This window comes from Pogoniulus pusillus, chromosome 29 (assembly GCF_015220805.1).
Source record: "Pogoniulus pusillus isolate bPogPus1 chromosome 29, bPogPus1.pri, whole genome shotgun sequence".
NCBI classification, from domain to species: domain Eukaryota; kingdom Metazoa; phylum Chordata; class Aves; order Piciformes; family Lybiidae; genus Pogoniulus; species Pogoniulus pusillus.
The window spans coordinates 2,942,306-2,957,490 of record NC_087292.1 but is presented as its reverse complement, the minus strand read 5'-3'; the positions used below and the strand labels follow the sequence as shown (position 1 = coordinate 2,957,490).

Here is a 15,185-nt window from a genome sequence, read left to right as displayed (position 1 = left end):
TCCCTGGAGCTGTTGAAGGCAGGACTGGACGTGGCACTTGGTGCCATGGTCTGGCCTTGAGCTCTGTGGTAAAGGGTTGGACTTGATGATCTGTGAGGTCTCTTCCAACCCTGATGATACTGTGATACCTCCCCGGGCAGCCCATTCCATCTGTGAGTTAGTTTTAGTGACATGGGGACAGGAAATTGTGGACTGGTTTGGGTTGGTAGAGACCTTCAAGGTCAGCCAATTTCAACCCCTCAGCCATGAGTAAGGACACCTCCCACTTGAGGGAGGGAGGGGACACCTCTCACTTAACAAAGGTGGTAAAGAAAGTCGGTCCCAACCTGACTCCTGAGGAGCAGCACAAATAGAATAGAGTTGAATAGAATCAAGCAGGTTGGAAGAGAGCTCCAAGCTCAGCCAGCCCAACCTAGCACCCAGCCCTGCCCAACCAACCACACCATGGCACTAAGTGCCCCAGCCAGCCTTGGCTGCAACACCTCCAGCTACAGCCACTCCACCACCTTCCTGGGCAGCCCATTCCAATGCCAATCACTCTCTCTGCCAGCAACTTCCTCCTCACATCCAGCCTAGACCTGCCCTGGCACAGCTTGAGCCTCTGTCCCTTTGTTCTGCTGCTGGCTGCCTGGCAGCACAGCCCAACCCCACCTGGCTACAGCCTCCCTGCAGGCAGCTGCAGACAGCAATGAGCTCTGCCCTGAGCCTCATCTGTTGCAGACTGCCAACCCCCAGCTGGATGGTTGGAGGAAGCTGCTGGCAGAGAGAGTGATTGGCATTGGAATGGGCTGCCCAGGGAGGTGGTGGAGTGGCTGTGGCTGGAGGTGTTGCAGCCAAGCCTGGCTGGGGCACTTAGTGCCATGGTCTGGTTGGTTGGTTGGAGCTGGGTGCTAGGTTGGGCTGGCTGAGCTTGGAGCTCTCTTCCAGCTTGCTTGATTCTAGGACTCTATGAGATGCAGAGCAACCCAGCTGCCACATACAGCCCTGTGGTGACCGGGACAGCCCTGTGTGACCAGGACAGCCCTGTGGTGGCCGGGACAGCCCTGTGTGAGTGGCCTCCTGGTGACTCCTGGTGTCTCTCTCCAGGTGAGAAGCCATTCAAGTGCTCGGTGTGCGACGCGGCTTTCAATCGCAAGGACAAGCTGAAGCGCCACATGCTGATCCATGAGCCTTTCAAGAAGTACAAATGTCCCTTGTCGTATGTAGCCAGTCTCCAACTCGGGGGCATGTCCCAGTGGGGTTGGCCTGGGCTTTGGGAAGGAAGAAATGTCCCTTCCCAGCTGCCTTAGGATACCTGTGTGGCACCTGCCCATTCGCTGCTCCTTGGGGAGGCTGGAATGCTGTGTGCTGTGGGAACTCAGAAGTGCCACTGACTTCCTCTGGGGCCACATCACTTCATCTTGGTCCATCAAGGCTTGTAAAGGCCTGCCTATGTGGGGAGTTGCACTGGGGGACCACTGGGATGAGGAGCAAGGCTTGCCTGAATGATGGGCCTTCCCCAGCTGTCATGTCTTGGAAAGCACTTGGCAACAGGAGGTGCCAAAGCCATGTTTAGCAGGTGCATCCCAAATCCATGGCACAGCCCTAGGTCTCCTGAGATAGGAGACTTGATGATCTTTGAGGTCTCTTCCAACCTTGGTGATACTGTGATGTGATGATACTGTGATAGCCAAAACTGTCTGGCTTCTCCCTGCTCCAGCCACCTTGTAGAATCATCAAATCACTTTGGTTGGAAAAGACCTTTAAAGTCATCAAGACCAAACTGTTCTCTAACTCTGCCAAGGCTGCTGCTAAACCGTGGCCCTCAGCACCACAGCTCTGCCTCTCTGAAACACCTCCAGGCCTGGGGATTCAACCATCTCCCTGAGCAGCCTGTGCCAGCGATTGACAACCCTTCCAGTGAAGGAGTTTCTTCTGATGTCTGACCTAAACCTGCCCTGGTGCAACTGGAGGCCATTTCCTCTCGTCCTCTCACTTGTTACCTGGGAGAAGAGGCCAGCCCACACCTGGCTCCAACCTCCAGGGAGTTGATGAGAGCCAGAAGGTCTCCCCTCAGCCTCCTTTTCTCCAGGCAGAACAACCTCAGTTCGCTCAGGAGACCTGTAGCTCTTTCCAAAATAGTTTTGTATCCAGCTGGGATCTTGAACCCTCTGCTTTTAGCAGACACAGGCTCTCTGCAGTCTAGCAGAAGCCACAAGTCCTAGCAGCAACCTGTCTGTTCCTGGCCCCTCTCCAGGAGGACCGAAGTAGCATTGCTAAGAAAGGTTCTGGATCTCTTTCTGGTTCAGGATATGCTTAGAGGTGGTTCCTCAGCTGGTTCAGGCTGCTCACCAGCATGTGTTGTCCTTACAGAAGCCACACAGGCTGCAATAAGGAGTTCAACAGGCCTGACAAGCTGAAGGCTCACATCCTGTCCCACTCGGGTAAGTGTAGCTCAGCCCAGGCTGCTGCTGCTGCTGGGGAGCAAGGGGGCTGAGGTTGCTGTGGTGCTGCAGGAGCGTGTCAGAGGAGCAAGCCTGAGGAACAAGAGACAGCAAACTGTAAAAGGGCTTCTGCTTTATACTCCCATGAATGCAGAACGTCCCTGACAGCTGCTTTCCCTCCTCCCACTGCTCAGCTAACACAGCCACAGTCTAGTTTGCTGTGGCAGGATGTTCCTCTCCACGGCACAGTGTTTGCCACATAGAGGCTTCAGTTCTTAATGCTTCTTACTTCTAGGGTCTTTGCCTCTGCTGCAGGCCTAAGTGAGCTATGTCTGAGCTGTGGGCTGTTTGCTAGGCCAGTTCCAATCTGTAGGCAGAGCTGGAGCAGATGGTCTCTGAGGTCCTTCCTAACAGAAGCCATTCTGTGTCTGCATGTGAGCATCTCCTCGGGGGGCAGGTGAAACCTTCTATGCACATCCTTGGCACGGCGCAGGCTTTGCCGAAGCTCTGCGGGAGGGTGCAGGGTCTCTAACTGAGCTCTCTGTCTGCTGCTCCGTGCAGGGATGAAGATCCACAAGTGCCAGTACTGTAACAAGTCCTTCAGCCGCCGTGCCCACATGGTGGAGCACCAGCGCTCGCACACCGGCAACTACAAGTACCGCTGCCCCACCTGCAGCAAGGGCTTCACCCGGCACAAGTACATGAAGGACCACAAGTGCCGCTCGGGCTCCCCCAAGGACAAGGAGCTGCAGCTCAGGAAGCCCCAGAAGAAGCGGGTGGCACGGGGGCGCAAGGCAGCCCTGGCCCTCCCCAGCCAGCTGGGGCTGGCGGAGCTCAAGGACGGTGCCGCCGGCGGGCAAAGCCCTCCCGAAGGAGGCCCTAACAAAGAACCCTTCCCGGAGTCGGACGCGGTCCTGTCCATCGTGGTTGGTGAGGCAGGAGCTGCCGACTCGGACCTCGGGCAGCCTAACAGCATCGCATCCAACCTGGGGCTGGCAGAGCTGCAGAGTCCCTCGGACGGTGCCTGCGCCATGCTGGCTGTGCCCGTGTACATCCAGACCACGGAGTGACCCTGCCTGGAGCCACTGTGTGGCTGAGGGCTGCTGCTGCTGCTGCTGCTGGGGCTGGCGGGCTCAGTGCCCACACCGAGCCCCGTGGGACAGACCAAAGCTCTTGTGGGGAGCTCAGATGGATGTGGGAGAGAGATTGGCTTTCATCTCGGGCAGAGGACTGCTTGGAAGCCACCAGCGGCTACGAGGCGCTGCTATTTCTTGTCCCTCTGCATCACTGCTCAGCCCCGGGCAAGAAAAGACTCAAGCTCCCTGAATCAGGGTAAAGAAAAGGAGGGTGCAAACTTGCAACAGAGTTGCTGCAATCAGGTGGCTTTGCAAATCACAGCCTGTCCCATCTGTGGTTTTTTTCCTGGCCTAAAAGCTGTATTGCCCAGTATTTGGGTGGCCTTTCCGAGAGCAAACGATCCTTCCTAGTGGAAGCAAGTTCATCCTGAGATCCTTTGGGAACACTCTTCACAATCCCCTGATAGGCTCATCTCAGGTATCTTTCTCCTCTCTGTCTCTATCAGTAGAAAGATTCACCTTGTCTCTACTACATGTGTTATAAACACCTTGGACCTCCTGCGCTGCCTGGAGTCAGTGGTTGGTATTTTCTCCACAGTGTTTGTTCTTGTCATGGTTTTTTCTCCCTAGCCAAGGGTCTCAAAGTGTCTCAGACATCACTGAATCCTTGTGACAGTTAAATGTGACCCCATCTTTGCACAGGGAGAGACTAAAGCCTGGGTGAAGTGTGCAGGGTCAGTCAGGAAACCTGTGGTGCCTCTCTGAGGCGCTGTTCTAGTGCTGGCTCCATGCTAGGTGCTGCTTCTGTGCTGCTCTTCTCTGCCAGCTGCTTCCCAGCCTGTGCATTCCTTTAGCTCAGGCCTTAAGTAGGAGTTTCAGTGGTCACTGGCAGGTGAGCAGTTGGTGTGTTTAGGTAGCAAGTCAGGTGTGACTGGAACAATTTCTCCTCTGCTTGGTTTCTCCTCTCCCATTGCCTAAGCAGGAGCCCCAAACCAGCATGACAGCAGCAAACCCAGGAGCTGAAAATGAACATTGTGCAATGTTGGTAAAGGAGCTGCACAGGCAAGTCTGGAGCCCAGAGTGGGAAGAAGGGGACAGCAAATGTGCTGCTCTCTTCTTCCCTGCCCTGCCAGGCTCCTTTTGCCTTCCTGTACTGTGCTCAGCCACTGCTTTTATGCTGTCACAGGATGCCCTGGGGCTGTTGTGTGGAAAAAAGGTGATGAGATTGAGAGCAGCTCTGCAGAACAGGACTTAGGGGTACTGGTGGGTGAGAAGCTGGGCATGAGCCAGCAATGGGCACTTGCAGCCCAGAAGAAGGCCAAGGGCAGCCTGAGGTGCATCAGAAGCAGCGTGGGCAGAGATGGAGAGAGGGGATCCTGCCCCTCTGCTGTGCTCTGGGGAGACCTCACCTGCAGTGCTGTGTCCAGTTGTGGGGCCCCCAGCACAGAAAGGACATGGACCTGCTGGAGCAGGGCCAGAAAAGGCCATGAAGATGAGCAGAGGGCTGGAGCACCTCTTCTGGGAAGGGCAGCTGAGAGAGTTGGGGCTGTTCAGCCTGGAGAAGAAGGTTCCAGGGAGAGCTCAGAGCTACATTTCAGTGTCTGAAAGGGACCTACAGGAAGGCTGGGGAGAGACTGTTTAGAAAGCCTTGGAGTGAAAGGATGACAGGCAATGGTTTGAAACTGGAGCAGGGGAGATTTAGGTTGGACATCAGGAGGAAGTTGTTCACAGTGAGGGTGGTGAAATACTGGAACAGGCTGCCCAGGGATGTGGTTGAGGTTTCATCCCTGGAGACATTGAAAATCAAGCTTGATGTGACTTGGAGCAGCCTGTTCTGGCTGGAGGTGTCCCTGCTGGCTGCAGGGCAGTTGGACAAGTTGGTCTTTGAGGGTCCCTTCCAACTGTAAGTCTGTGAATCACTAATACCTCCAGGTCCTCGTGAGCTGTGCTGTTCCCATGCTCTGCTCTCCAAAGCATTCTTCCTGCTCCTTATGTCAGCCAGCCCAGCTGAGCTTTCCCTGGTAAAGGAGTGATAAGCTGCTCAGTTGTCTGTAGGTGGACAATGCTGTGGGGCTGGTGCAGAGCATGGCATGAGTTCAGGCAGTCCTGGTACTGAAATTCCCACCTTGCCACCTGGGAAGTGGTGGCTGCTGCTGGGCACTGGATCAGCCAGCCCAGTGATACTGGTCTGAGGAGCCTGACCCTGCCTGCAGCCAGCCTGAGCTCCAGCCCATTGCTTGGCCTCAAGTTGCTCTTCATGCTCAGATCATAGAATGATGGAATCAAGCAGGTTGGAAGAGAGCTCCAAGCTCAGCCAGCCCAACCTAGCACCCAGCCCTGCCCAACCAACCACACCATGGCACTAAGTGCCCCAGTCAGGCTTGGCTTCAACACCTCCAGCCACAGCCACTCCACCACCTCCCTGGGCAGCCCATTCCAATGCCAATCACTCTCTCTGCCAGGAACTTCCTAACAACATCCAGCCTAGACCTGCCCTGGCACAGCTTGAGCCTCTGTCCCCTTCTTCTGGTGCTGGCTGCCTGGCAGCAGAGCCCAACCCCACCTGGCTACAGCCTCCCTGCAGGCAGCTGCAGACAGCAATGAGCTCTGCCCTGAGCCTCCTCTGCTGCAGGCTGCACCCCCCCAGCTCCCTCAGCCTCTCCTCATAGAGTTTGTGTTCCAGGCCCCTCCCCAGCTTTGTCGCCCTTCTCCAAACACCTTCCAGCACCTCAACAGCTCTCTGCAATGGAGGAGCCCAGAACTGGACACAGCACTCAAGGTGTGGCCTGAGCAGTGCTGAGCACAGGGGCAGAAGAACCTCCCTTGTCCTGCTGCCCACACTGCTCCTCAGCCAGCCCAGGATGCCATTGGCTCTGCTGCCCACCTGGGCACTGCTGCCTCCTCTTTAGCTCCTCTCTCCCACCACCCCCAGCTCCCTCTCTGCCTGGCTGCTCTCAGCCACTCAGTCCCCAGCCTGGAGTGCTGCTTGGGGTTGTTGTGGCCAAAGTGCAGAACCCTGCACTTGGCCTTGTTCAGTCTCATCCCATTGGCCTCTGCCCACCCATGCAGCCTGGCCAGGTCCCTCTGCAGGGCTCTGCTACCCTCCAACAGCTCCACACTGCTCCTAGCTTGGTGCCATCTATAAATTCACTGCTGCTGGACTCAATCCCCTGCTCCAGATCATCAATAAAGATACTGGACAGGACTGTGCCCAGCACTGATCCCTGGGGCACAGCACTAGTGCCAGCTGCCAGCTGGATGTGACACCTGTCACCACCACTCTCTGGGCCTGGCCCTCCAGGCTTTTGTTGACCCATATCAGAGTGAATCTGTCCAAGGCAGGAGCTGCCAGCTGTGCCAGGAGCTCGTTCTGGCAGACAGTGTCAAAGATCTGCAGGCCCAGGGTGACAGTGCCATGCCATTGGGGCATCTCCTGGTGGCATCTGCTCGCAGACTGCACCCAGGCTAAGGATGGGTTACACTGCCACCCCTGGAATGCTTTTGTCAGGATGGGTCCCACTATCACTTGGCTTTGGTCCTACACTTTCCTGGCTCACTTTCCCCTCATTCAGCTGCTTTTGGTGATGCTTCTGTGCCTCCTGCTGCTGGTGGGTGTGAGGAAATGGAGCACAGGGCTTACAGGGCAGGCTGGAAGCTGAGGGGATTCGTGCCTTGGAAGAGGGCAAGGAGAGGTCTTGCTGCTGCCTTGCAGGTGGGAATGGAGAAGGTGGAGCCAGACTCCTCAGACATGCAGCAGGGAGGGGACAAAAGACAAACAGGGACATGTTGGGACACAAACCAGAAAAATCTCTACCAAGAGGTCACAGGAAGGAGGGGACAGAGGCTGTGAGGCCTCAGGACCTGGTGATACTCCAAATTCTTGCTGTGTGCTGTCATGCCTGGCAGGAGGCTGCTGGGCTGAGCCCTCCGGGCAGTCCTTCCTGCTTCTGTGTGTCCATGACGGGGCTGGGCTGCTCTGACGGCCAGGCTTTGGTCACCCACAAGGTTTGAAGTGCTTAGGTCTGGCAGGAGGGGAGCAGGAGCAGGAAGCAGTTTGCTAAATATACTTTTCCTGTTCTGCTGCCCTCTGTGCCCTCACTGCACAGTGTCATTACGTGGTCGCAGCCCTGGCACTTAGGGTTATTTTCAGACCAGGTGTGTGGGTGCAGCTCCCCTCCAGCTCCCAGGCACTGTCTGGAGGCATGGCCCTTCCTTCCTTGCCCCTGCTTCTTGCCAGGCCAGCCAGGTGCTGGAAGCTGAACTGGCTGAGAATGAAATGAAGCTCAGCAAGGGCAAGTGTGGAGTCCTGCATCTGGGGCAGAACAGCCCCATGGATCAGTACAGGTTGGGGCTGATCTGTTGGAGAGCAGCTCTGGGGCAAAGGACCTGGAGGTCCTGGTGGACAACAGGATGCCCATGAGCCAGCAATGTGCCCTCAGGGCCAAGAAGGCCAATGGCATCCTGGGGTGCATCAAGAAGAGTGTGGCCAGTGGGTCAAGGGAGGTTCTCCTCCTCTATTCTGCCCTGATGAGGCAACATCTGGAGTACTGTGTCCAGTTCTGGGCTCCTCAGTTCAAGAGAGACAGGGACTCGCTGGAGAGGGCACAGCAAGGGGCTGCAAAGATGCTGAGGGGACAGGAACATCTCTGTGAGGAGGAAAGACTGAGAGGATTTGAGCTATTTAGTCTGGAGAAGAGCAGCCTGAGTGGGGAACTCAGCAGTGCTGATCAGTACTTCAAGGGTGGGTGTCAGGAGGATGGGACCAGGCTTTGTTCAGTGGTGCCCAGTGACAGGACAAAGGGTAATGGGCACAAAGCTGGACACGAGAAGTTCCATCTGAACGTGAGGAGGAACTTCTTTAGCTTAAGGGTGACAGAGCTCTGGCACAGGCTGCCCAGAGAGGTAGTGGAGTCTTCATTTCTGGAGCCATTCCAAACTCACCTGGATGTGTTCCTGTGTGACCTTCTCTAGGTGAACCTTCCTTAGCAGGGGGATTTGGCTTGATGATCTCCAGAGGTCCCTTCCAACCTCTTCCATTCTGTGTTCCTGTGAGTGGAGTTCCAGGAGTGGGAGGAGAGCCATGAACAGCTCAGCTGTGGCTGTGGGCCCCAGGAGCTGAGAGGTGCTGTGCTGTTTGCATATCTGAACCAAAGTCTGCCAGGTTTTATCTTGAGCCTAGTGATTGTCCCCCTAGAGTAAAGCTCAGAGTGATTATGTGCAAGCTAACAGAAGCTTCTCTTCCTGGGCTGGCTGGTTGTGCAGCCCTTGCCTCTGGAAGCTCTCTGGATGCAAGTCCTGTGCACATCTGCCAGGGAGACTGGCAGAGGAGAGGATGGGTCTCTGCCTGGCTGCAAGTGTGGTGGCTCCTGGCCCCTGCTTCCCAGCTGGGCTCTTCGCAGCCCTGCAGAGCTGGGCAGAACTTGGCTGCTCCTTCTGGGAAGCATCCTCATGGTCCCTTCCATCCCTGACTGATTCTGATTCTGAAACGAATGGGAAAGCCTCTGTAGCCATACTGCCTGCTGCCATGGAGGGAAATGTCATGGGAAGAACTTAATTAGGAGGCTGGATGCTGAAACATCTTGGGTTAGGTGCAGTTCTCAGTACTACTCAGGACATAGGCATCAGTTCAGTAGGGAAAGAGCTTCAGAAACCCTCTTCCTTCCTCCCTCTCCCAGCCCTGTCTATCTGCCTAAACTCCTCTGCACACCTGGTGCCAGTTCAGATGTGCACAGCTCTTCTGTTTCCTCCTGGCCTGAGGGGAAGAATCCTCCCCACCACTTTGCCCCATTTCTGGCTCTCTGCTGGGGCTCTACCCACTGCTCAGCTGCAGCATGGGCCAAGGTGGGTCTGAGCTGCTTAGGGCACTGGTTTTGTGCCAGCACCTTTCCAGAGGGCTGATTCCAAGCTGGCTGCAATTGTTTACTTGACAAAACCACTGTCAGAAGCATCTCAGTGTCTTGGGGGAGTTCACTGGAGTACCCCAGGGCCATCCTCTGGGAGAACTGGAGGCAGTACTGGATCAGAGCAAAGGTTTGTGGTGCTCAAGCTCCACTTCTGACAGGAGATGCTTGTGGGAGAGGTAAAAGCTCTTCCCACCCTTTGTACTCTCCCAGCCTCTGATGCTGTCAGCTGTGGGTGATTCCCTGCACCGGGAGTGGCTTCTGGAAGCCTCAAGTTTCCTCTTGTGCTTGTTCTGTTCTTTCTCTCCTATCTGCCACTACAATATTAACAAGGTAGAGTGAGGCAGGATCCATGAGCTTCCCCTCATAGGTGTGGAACTGTTTTTAACCAACCACTGCAGTGCTTTTCCTTCTTGCTGAGGGCACAACAAGGCTCTTGCCCAACGAGCAGCTGCTTGGCTCCTGTTTGCTCTTTGCTTTTCCTCTTTGCCTGTTTTACAGCACATGAACTCACCCAACCCTGCTCAGAAGGCAGGATTCGTGTTCCTGGCTGATTTCCAGAGGGAAGCACTGCTCTTGCCCCAGTCTGCTGTTAAGTAACTTGTTTTTACACCACCCCTGGGAGGGGAGGGGTATGTGTGTTTGCACTTACACGGGTGACAGAGGCAAGCACCAGGAAACTGAAGTCAGGGCTGCTTAATCTGGAGGAGGCTGAGAGAGACCTCATTGCTCCCCTGCAACTCCTTGAAAGGAGGTTGCAGTGAGGTGGGGGTTGGTCTCCTCTGCCTAGTATCAGCTGGTAGGAGAAAAGGCATAGCTCAGGAGGTTCAACAAGTGCAGGGTCCTGCAGCTGGGTTGGGGCAGTGCCAAGCACAGACCCAGGCTGGGCAGTGAGTGGCTGGAGAGCAGCCCTGAGGAGAGGGACTTGGGGGTGCTGCTGGAGGAGAAGCTCAGCAGCAGCCAGCAGTGTGCACTTGCAGCCCAGAGAGCCAAGCAGAGCCTGGGCTGCAGCAGCAGCAGTGTGGCCAGCAGGGCCAGGGAGGGGATTCTCCCCCTCTGCTCTGCTCTGCTCTGCTGAGACCCCACCCGGAGTCCTGCATCCAGCTCTGGAGCCCCTGGGCCAAGAGGGCTGTGGAGATGCTGGAGAGTGTCCAGCCCAGGATGCCATTGGCTCTGCTGCCCACCTGGGCACCGCTGCCTCACCTTCAGCTACTCTCTGCCAGCACCCCCAGCTCCCTCTCCTCCTGGCTGCTCTCAGCCGCTCTGGCCCCAGCCTGTAGCGCTGCTGGGGTGGCTGTGGCCAGAGTGCAGGACGCTGCCGCTTCGGCCGCGTTGTGGCAGCGGGCAGGGCAATTTAAAGGCCCCGGCGCTGCGGGACGGGAGAGCTCCCCGGGGCCCGCCCCAGCCCCGCTCCCGGCTGCAGCGGGCAGGTTTTCCCGGCCGTGCCCGCCTCTTGCACCCACCCGCCCGAGCCTCGCCCCAGCCACGGTTCCAGCCCCACCCTCCGTGTTTATTCTCGCTCCTTCCGCGCTTGGCCGCCAGGCTGAGCCCTGGGCGGCCCCGGGGGCAGGCATCGCTGTCCGGGCAAAGCTCCGCTCCCGGCCCTGCCGCGGGGCCGCTTCCCGCGGCGCCTTTAGGCCTGCAGGGGCCCCGCCGCGGCTGCCATGGCTCCGGCACCGGCACCGGCACCGCCTGACCGCCCCCCCCCCCCCCGCCGCCGCCAGCCCCGGGCGTGACGTCAGCGAGCCGCGTGACGCCGCTCCCCGGCTCCGCTCTGCCGCTGCCCTCGTTCCCGTCATGCTCTGCGCCCCGCTCCGGCGGGGACTACATCTCCCAGCAGCCCCCGCGGGCGCCTGCCGCCTGCCGCCGCGGCTCGGGCCCGCGGTGCACGCCGGGACCTAGATGCGGCTCGGGGGCGGCGGGGCCGGGGCGGGGCAGGGCAGGCCGGGCTGGAGCGGGCGGGGTGCGGGGAGTCCTGCGAGCGGACGCGGCGGCCTGGGCTCTGCCGGTGAGCGGCCTGACGGTCTGTGAGGAGATCACGGAGTGAGGGGAGCGGCGCAGCGGTGCTCCACGGCCGTCCTCACCGCCCGCAGCTGATATCGCGGCCTCGGCGGCCCGGCCCGGCCCGGCGCAGCCATGTCGGGGCTCCTGGGGAAGCTGTTCGGGACGGGCGCCGGCGGGAAGGGCGCCGGCAAGGGTCCGTCCCCGCAGGAGGCGATCCATCGGCTCCGCGACACGGAGGAGATGCTGAGTAAGAAGCAGGAGTTCCTCGAGAAGAAGATCGAGCAGGAGCTGGCGGCCGCCCGCAAGCACGGCACTAAGAACAAGCGCGGTGAGCGGCCGGGGCGGGCCGGGAGCGGGCAGGGCAGGCTGGGCCAGGCTGTGCCGGGCCAGACCACTGCTTCCCTTGGCAACAGGTCCGGCGGGGCCCGGCTGCCCGGCGGAGGGGCGGGCCGCGGCGGGATCTGCGTGTGGCTACGTGTGCTGTGTCGTGCAGCTTACTGCTCTGCCCGGGGCCTGCCCCCGACGGGTTCCTACCGGAGCCGGCTTCCCCCCCACCGGGAAGGGCGGCCCCTGCCCGGCCGTGGTGCCGCGTCACTGCCGCCTGATGTGCGTGTCAGGCTGCCGCTGCTCGGCCCTCTGCGCCTTCGCTCGGGGAAGCGCTGTGTCCAGAGCTGCGTGTCCCAGTTCAGGGGAGATATTGGGGTGCTGGAAGGTGTTTGGAGCAGGGCAGCAAGGCTGGGGAGGGGCCTGGAGCACAGCCCTGTGAGGAGAGGCTGAGGGAGCTGGGGGGGTGCAGCCTGCAGCAGAGGAGGCTCAGGGCAGAGCTGATTGCTGCCTGCAGCTGCCTGCAGGGAGGCTGTAGCCAGGTGGGGTTGGGCTCTGCTGCCAGGCAGCCAGCAGCAGAAGAAGGGGACACAGCCTCAAGCTGTGGCAGGGCAGGTCTAGGCTGGATGTGAGGAGGAAGCTGTTGGCAGAGAGAGTGATTGGCATTGGAATGGGCTGCCCAGGGAGGTGGTGGAGTGGCTGTGGCTGGAGGTGTTGCAGCCAAGCCTGGCTGGGGCACTTAGTGCCATGGTGTGGTTGGTTGGGCAGGGCTGGGTGCTAGGTTGGGCTGGCTGAGCTTGGAGCTCTCTTCCAACTTGCTTGATGATTCTGTGATTAGAGCAGCAGCTGGGGTGGCGCTGGTGACCTGCAGGAATAGCTGGAGCAGCAGCACTCAGCCTGCAGTAAGGCCTCATGCTGCTACCTTGGTCTTTACCCCCACCCCCTTCTAAACCCAAAACTCTTTATCAAAACCCTGCTTAATGCAAGGATTTGGTGAAATAGGATTTTATTGCTGTGTGGCTTGTAAATGACAGTTAGAAATCAGCCTTGACCAAGTGGAACTTGAGCTGCCTGGGGAGGTCACAGAATCATAAATTCAGAGGGTGGTGGGGATTGGAAAGGGCTTCTGGAGATCATCCAGTCCAAAGCAGCATCACACAGAGCAGGTCACACAGGGAGGCATTCAGGTGAGTTTCAGAAGTCTCCAGGGAAGGAGATTCCATAACCTCTGTGGGCAGCCTGCTCCAGCACTCTCACAGTGAAGAAGTTCCTCCTTACATTGAAGTGGAGTCTCCTATATTCCAGTTCGTGTCAGTTGTCCTGTGCTAGGACATGGGGTACCACTGAAAAGAGCCTGGCCCCTACTTCTTGACCCCCACCCTTCAGGTGTTTGTAACCATTCATAAGAACCCCTCTCAGCCTTCCCTTCTTCAGACTAAACAGCCCCAAGGCTCTCAGCCTTTGCTTATCAGACAGATGTTCCAGTCCCTTTGTCATCCTAGCCTCCACTGGGCTCTCTCTGGTGTATCCCTGTCCCAGCTATGTATTTGCAGTGCTGTCCAGGAACGGTCTGTCAGGCTGAAGGTAAGAAATGGGCTGTCAGTTGATGTATTCCTGTGCTCTGATGAGCTCCCTCCTCCTTTTACAGCAGTCCTTAGAAGTGGGTTAGCTCTTTGTGTTGACGTTTGCCCTTCCTGTGCTGCGTTTCAGGGTTGGAGGCAGGAGGTGTGGCTCTGGCTGTGGCCCTGGGAGTTGCTCACGCACAGCTGTTGGCCAAGTGGCAAGGGCTAATTGGCAGTAATTGCTGATAACAGATTCTGCTTCGTATCGCTGCTGCAGGCAGCGTTTCGAGCCTCCTTGCTCTCTTCAGAGCAGTATGCTGCAGCAGGGCTCTCGGGTTGTGAGCTGATGGTGGGAAGGAAACAAGCTCAGGAGGGCTTCCTGGATTTCAGAGAGTCAGAGAATGCTCTGGGTTGGAAGGCACCTCCAAAAGTCATCTAGTCTCAACTCCCTCTGCAGTAAGCAGGGACATTCTCAACTAGATCAGGTTGTCCGGAGCCTTGTCGAGATCTGTAGGCAGCAACAGGGTGGCAGAGGTCTCATTTGCTGCCCCAGATGTCTTCTAAAGGACCTCAACCCACCATGACTTCAGACTTGGGCAAGTTAGTTTCTAAAGCAAACTTATTGCAGCAGTGTTAATAAGTCTGAGTTTCTGACACCATTTTTGGTCTAGTTTGGTAATGAACTTAAAAGGAGAACTAAAATACATCTTGTCTCCAACCTTCCTCCTTTGCATCCTCTGTCTTAACGTTGGTGGTGTTTAGCTTCTCCTAAACTTCTCCTCCTGCTGCTGGTTGCTCAGATGTTTATCTTACTCTGCTGTAATGTCATCTCTCTTCATGCCTTTCTGCCTGCTGCTCATTAGTGTGCTCTGGAGAGCTTGTAGTGGAGAGATGGAATTTCTTCAGAGGTGGAGGAAGGAGAAAAACCTGCCTGGTCACAGCAGCATTCTGAGGCAGGCTAATTGAGGTCTCCCAGCAAAAACCCAGGATCCTGACGAGTAATTAAGGAGCTGTGAAAAGGAAGAAGGGCTAGGGATGCGTTTCTGGTGGAAAAACAAAACCTCTGTTTGATTTCCCAGGCAACTTCTGAACCTAAGAGGCCAACTTTTATTATTGGGCTGAAAAGACAACCGCTTATCTGCTGGCTTGCTGGGAAGTGACTTCCCCTCAGCACAGGCTAAGGGACTGCTTGTTTATTCTGCTCTCAAGATGATCACTTGAGCTGGAACAAATCGCTTGGGTCTCAGATGCAGTTGTTTAGGTTTTAAAACGTGACTTTCTTAATGTGCAGTTGTTTGGATTCTTTTAATTTGGGTAGTTTTGACGTGCAGTCTGCAGTGTTTTATATGCAGTTGTTTGGCTTTTTTTCCACACTCTGCTTTTTATATGCAGTTGCTTGGATGTCTTTTCCCCCCCACTCTGACTTCTTATATGCAGTTGCTTGGATGTCTTTTCCCCCACTCTGACTTCTTATATGCAGTTGCTTGGATGTCTTTTCCCCCACTCTGACTTCTTATATGCAGTTGCTTGGATGTCTTTTCCCCCACTCTGACTTCTTATATGCAGTTGCTTGGATGTCTTTTCCCCCACTCTGACTTTTTATATGCAGTTGTTTGGATGTCTTTCCCCCCTTTGACTTTTTATATGCAGTTGTTTGGATTTCTTTTCCCCCTCTGACTTTTTATATGCAGTTGTTTGGATTTCTTTTCCCCCTCTGACTTTTTATATGCAATTGTTTGGATTTCTCTTCCCCCACTGACTTTTATATGCAATTGCTTGGATTTCTTTTCCCCCTTTGACTTCTTATGTGCAGTTGCTTGGATTTTTTCCCCACTCTGACTTTTTATATGCAGTTGCTTGGATTTCTTTTCCCCCTTTGACTTTTTATGTGCAGTT

General features: G+C 56.6%; 2 protein-coding genes across 3 annotated transcripts in view; both read left to right on the top strand.

The window, feature by feature from the left end:
- Positions 1–4,058, top strand: part of ZNF341 (zinc finger protein 341) — a 35,063-nt gene extending 31,005 nt beyond the window's left edge. For both annotated transcript variants that reach the window (XM_064167736.1, XM_064167735.1), the window contains exons 13-15: positions 1,087–1,198; positions 2,353–2,423; positions 2,985–4,058. In XM_064167736.1, the coding sequence (XP_064023806.1) occupies positions 1,087–1,198; positions 2,353–2,423; positions 2,985–3,493 (692 nt within the window). In that variant the 3' untranslated portion in view covers positions 3,494–4,058. The remainder of the gene's footprint in view (positions 1–1,086; positions 1,199–2,352; positions 2,424–2,984) is intronic.
- Positions 4,059–11,328: 7,270 nt separating this feature from the next.
- CHMP4B (charged multivesicular body protein 4B) overlaps positions 11,329–15,185 on the top strand; it is a 35,449-nt gene continuing 31,592 nt past the window's right edge. Inside the window, exon 1 of the mRNA XM_064167766.1 lies at positions 11,329–11,731. Within this exon, the coding sequence (XP_064023836.1) occupies positions 11,536–11,731 (196 nt within the window). The 5' untranslated portion in view covers positions 11,329–11,535. The remainder of the gene's footprint in view (positions 11,732–15,185) is intronic.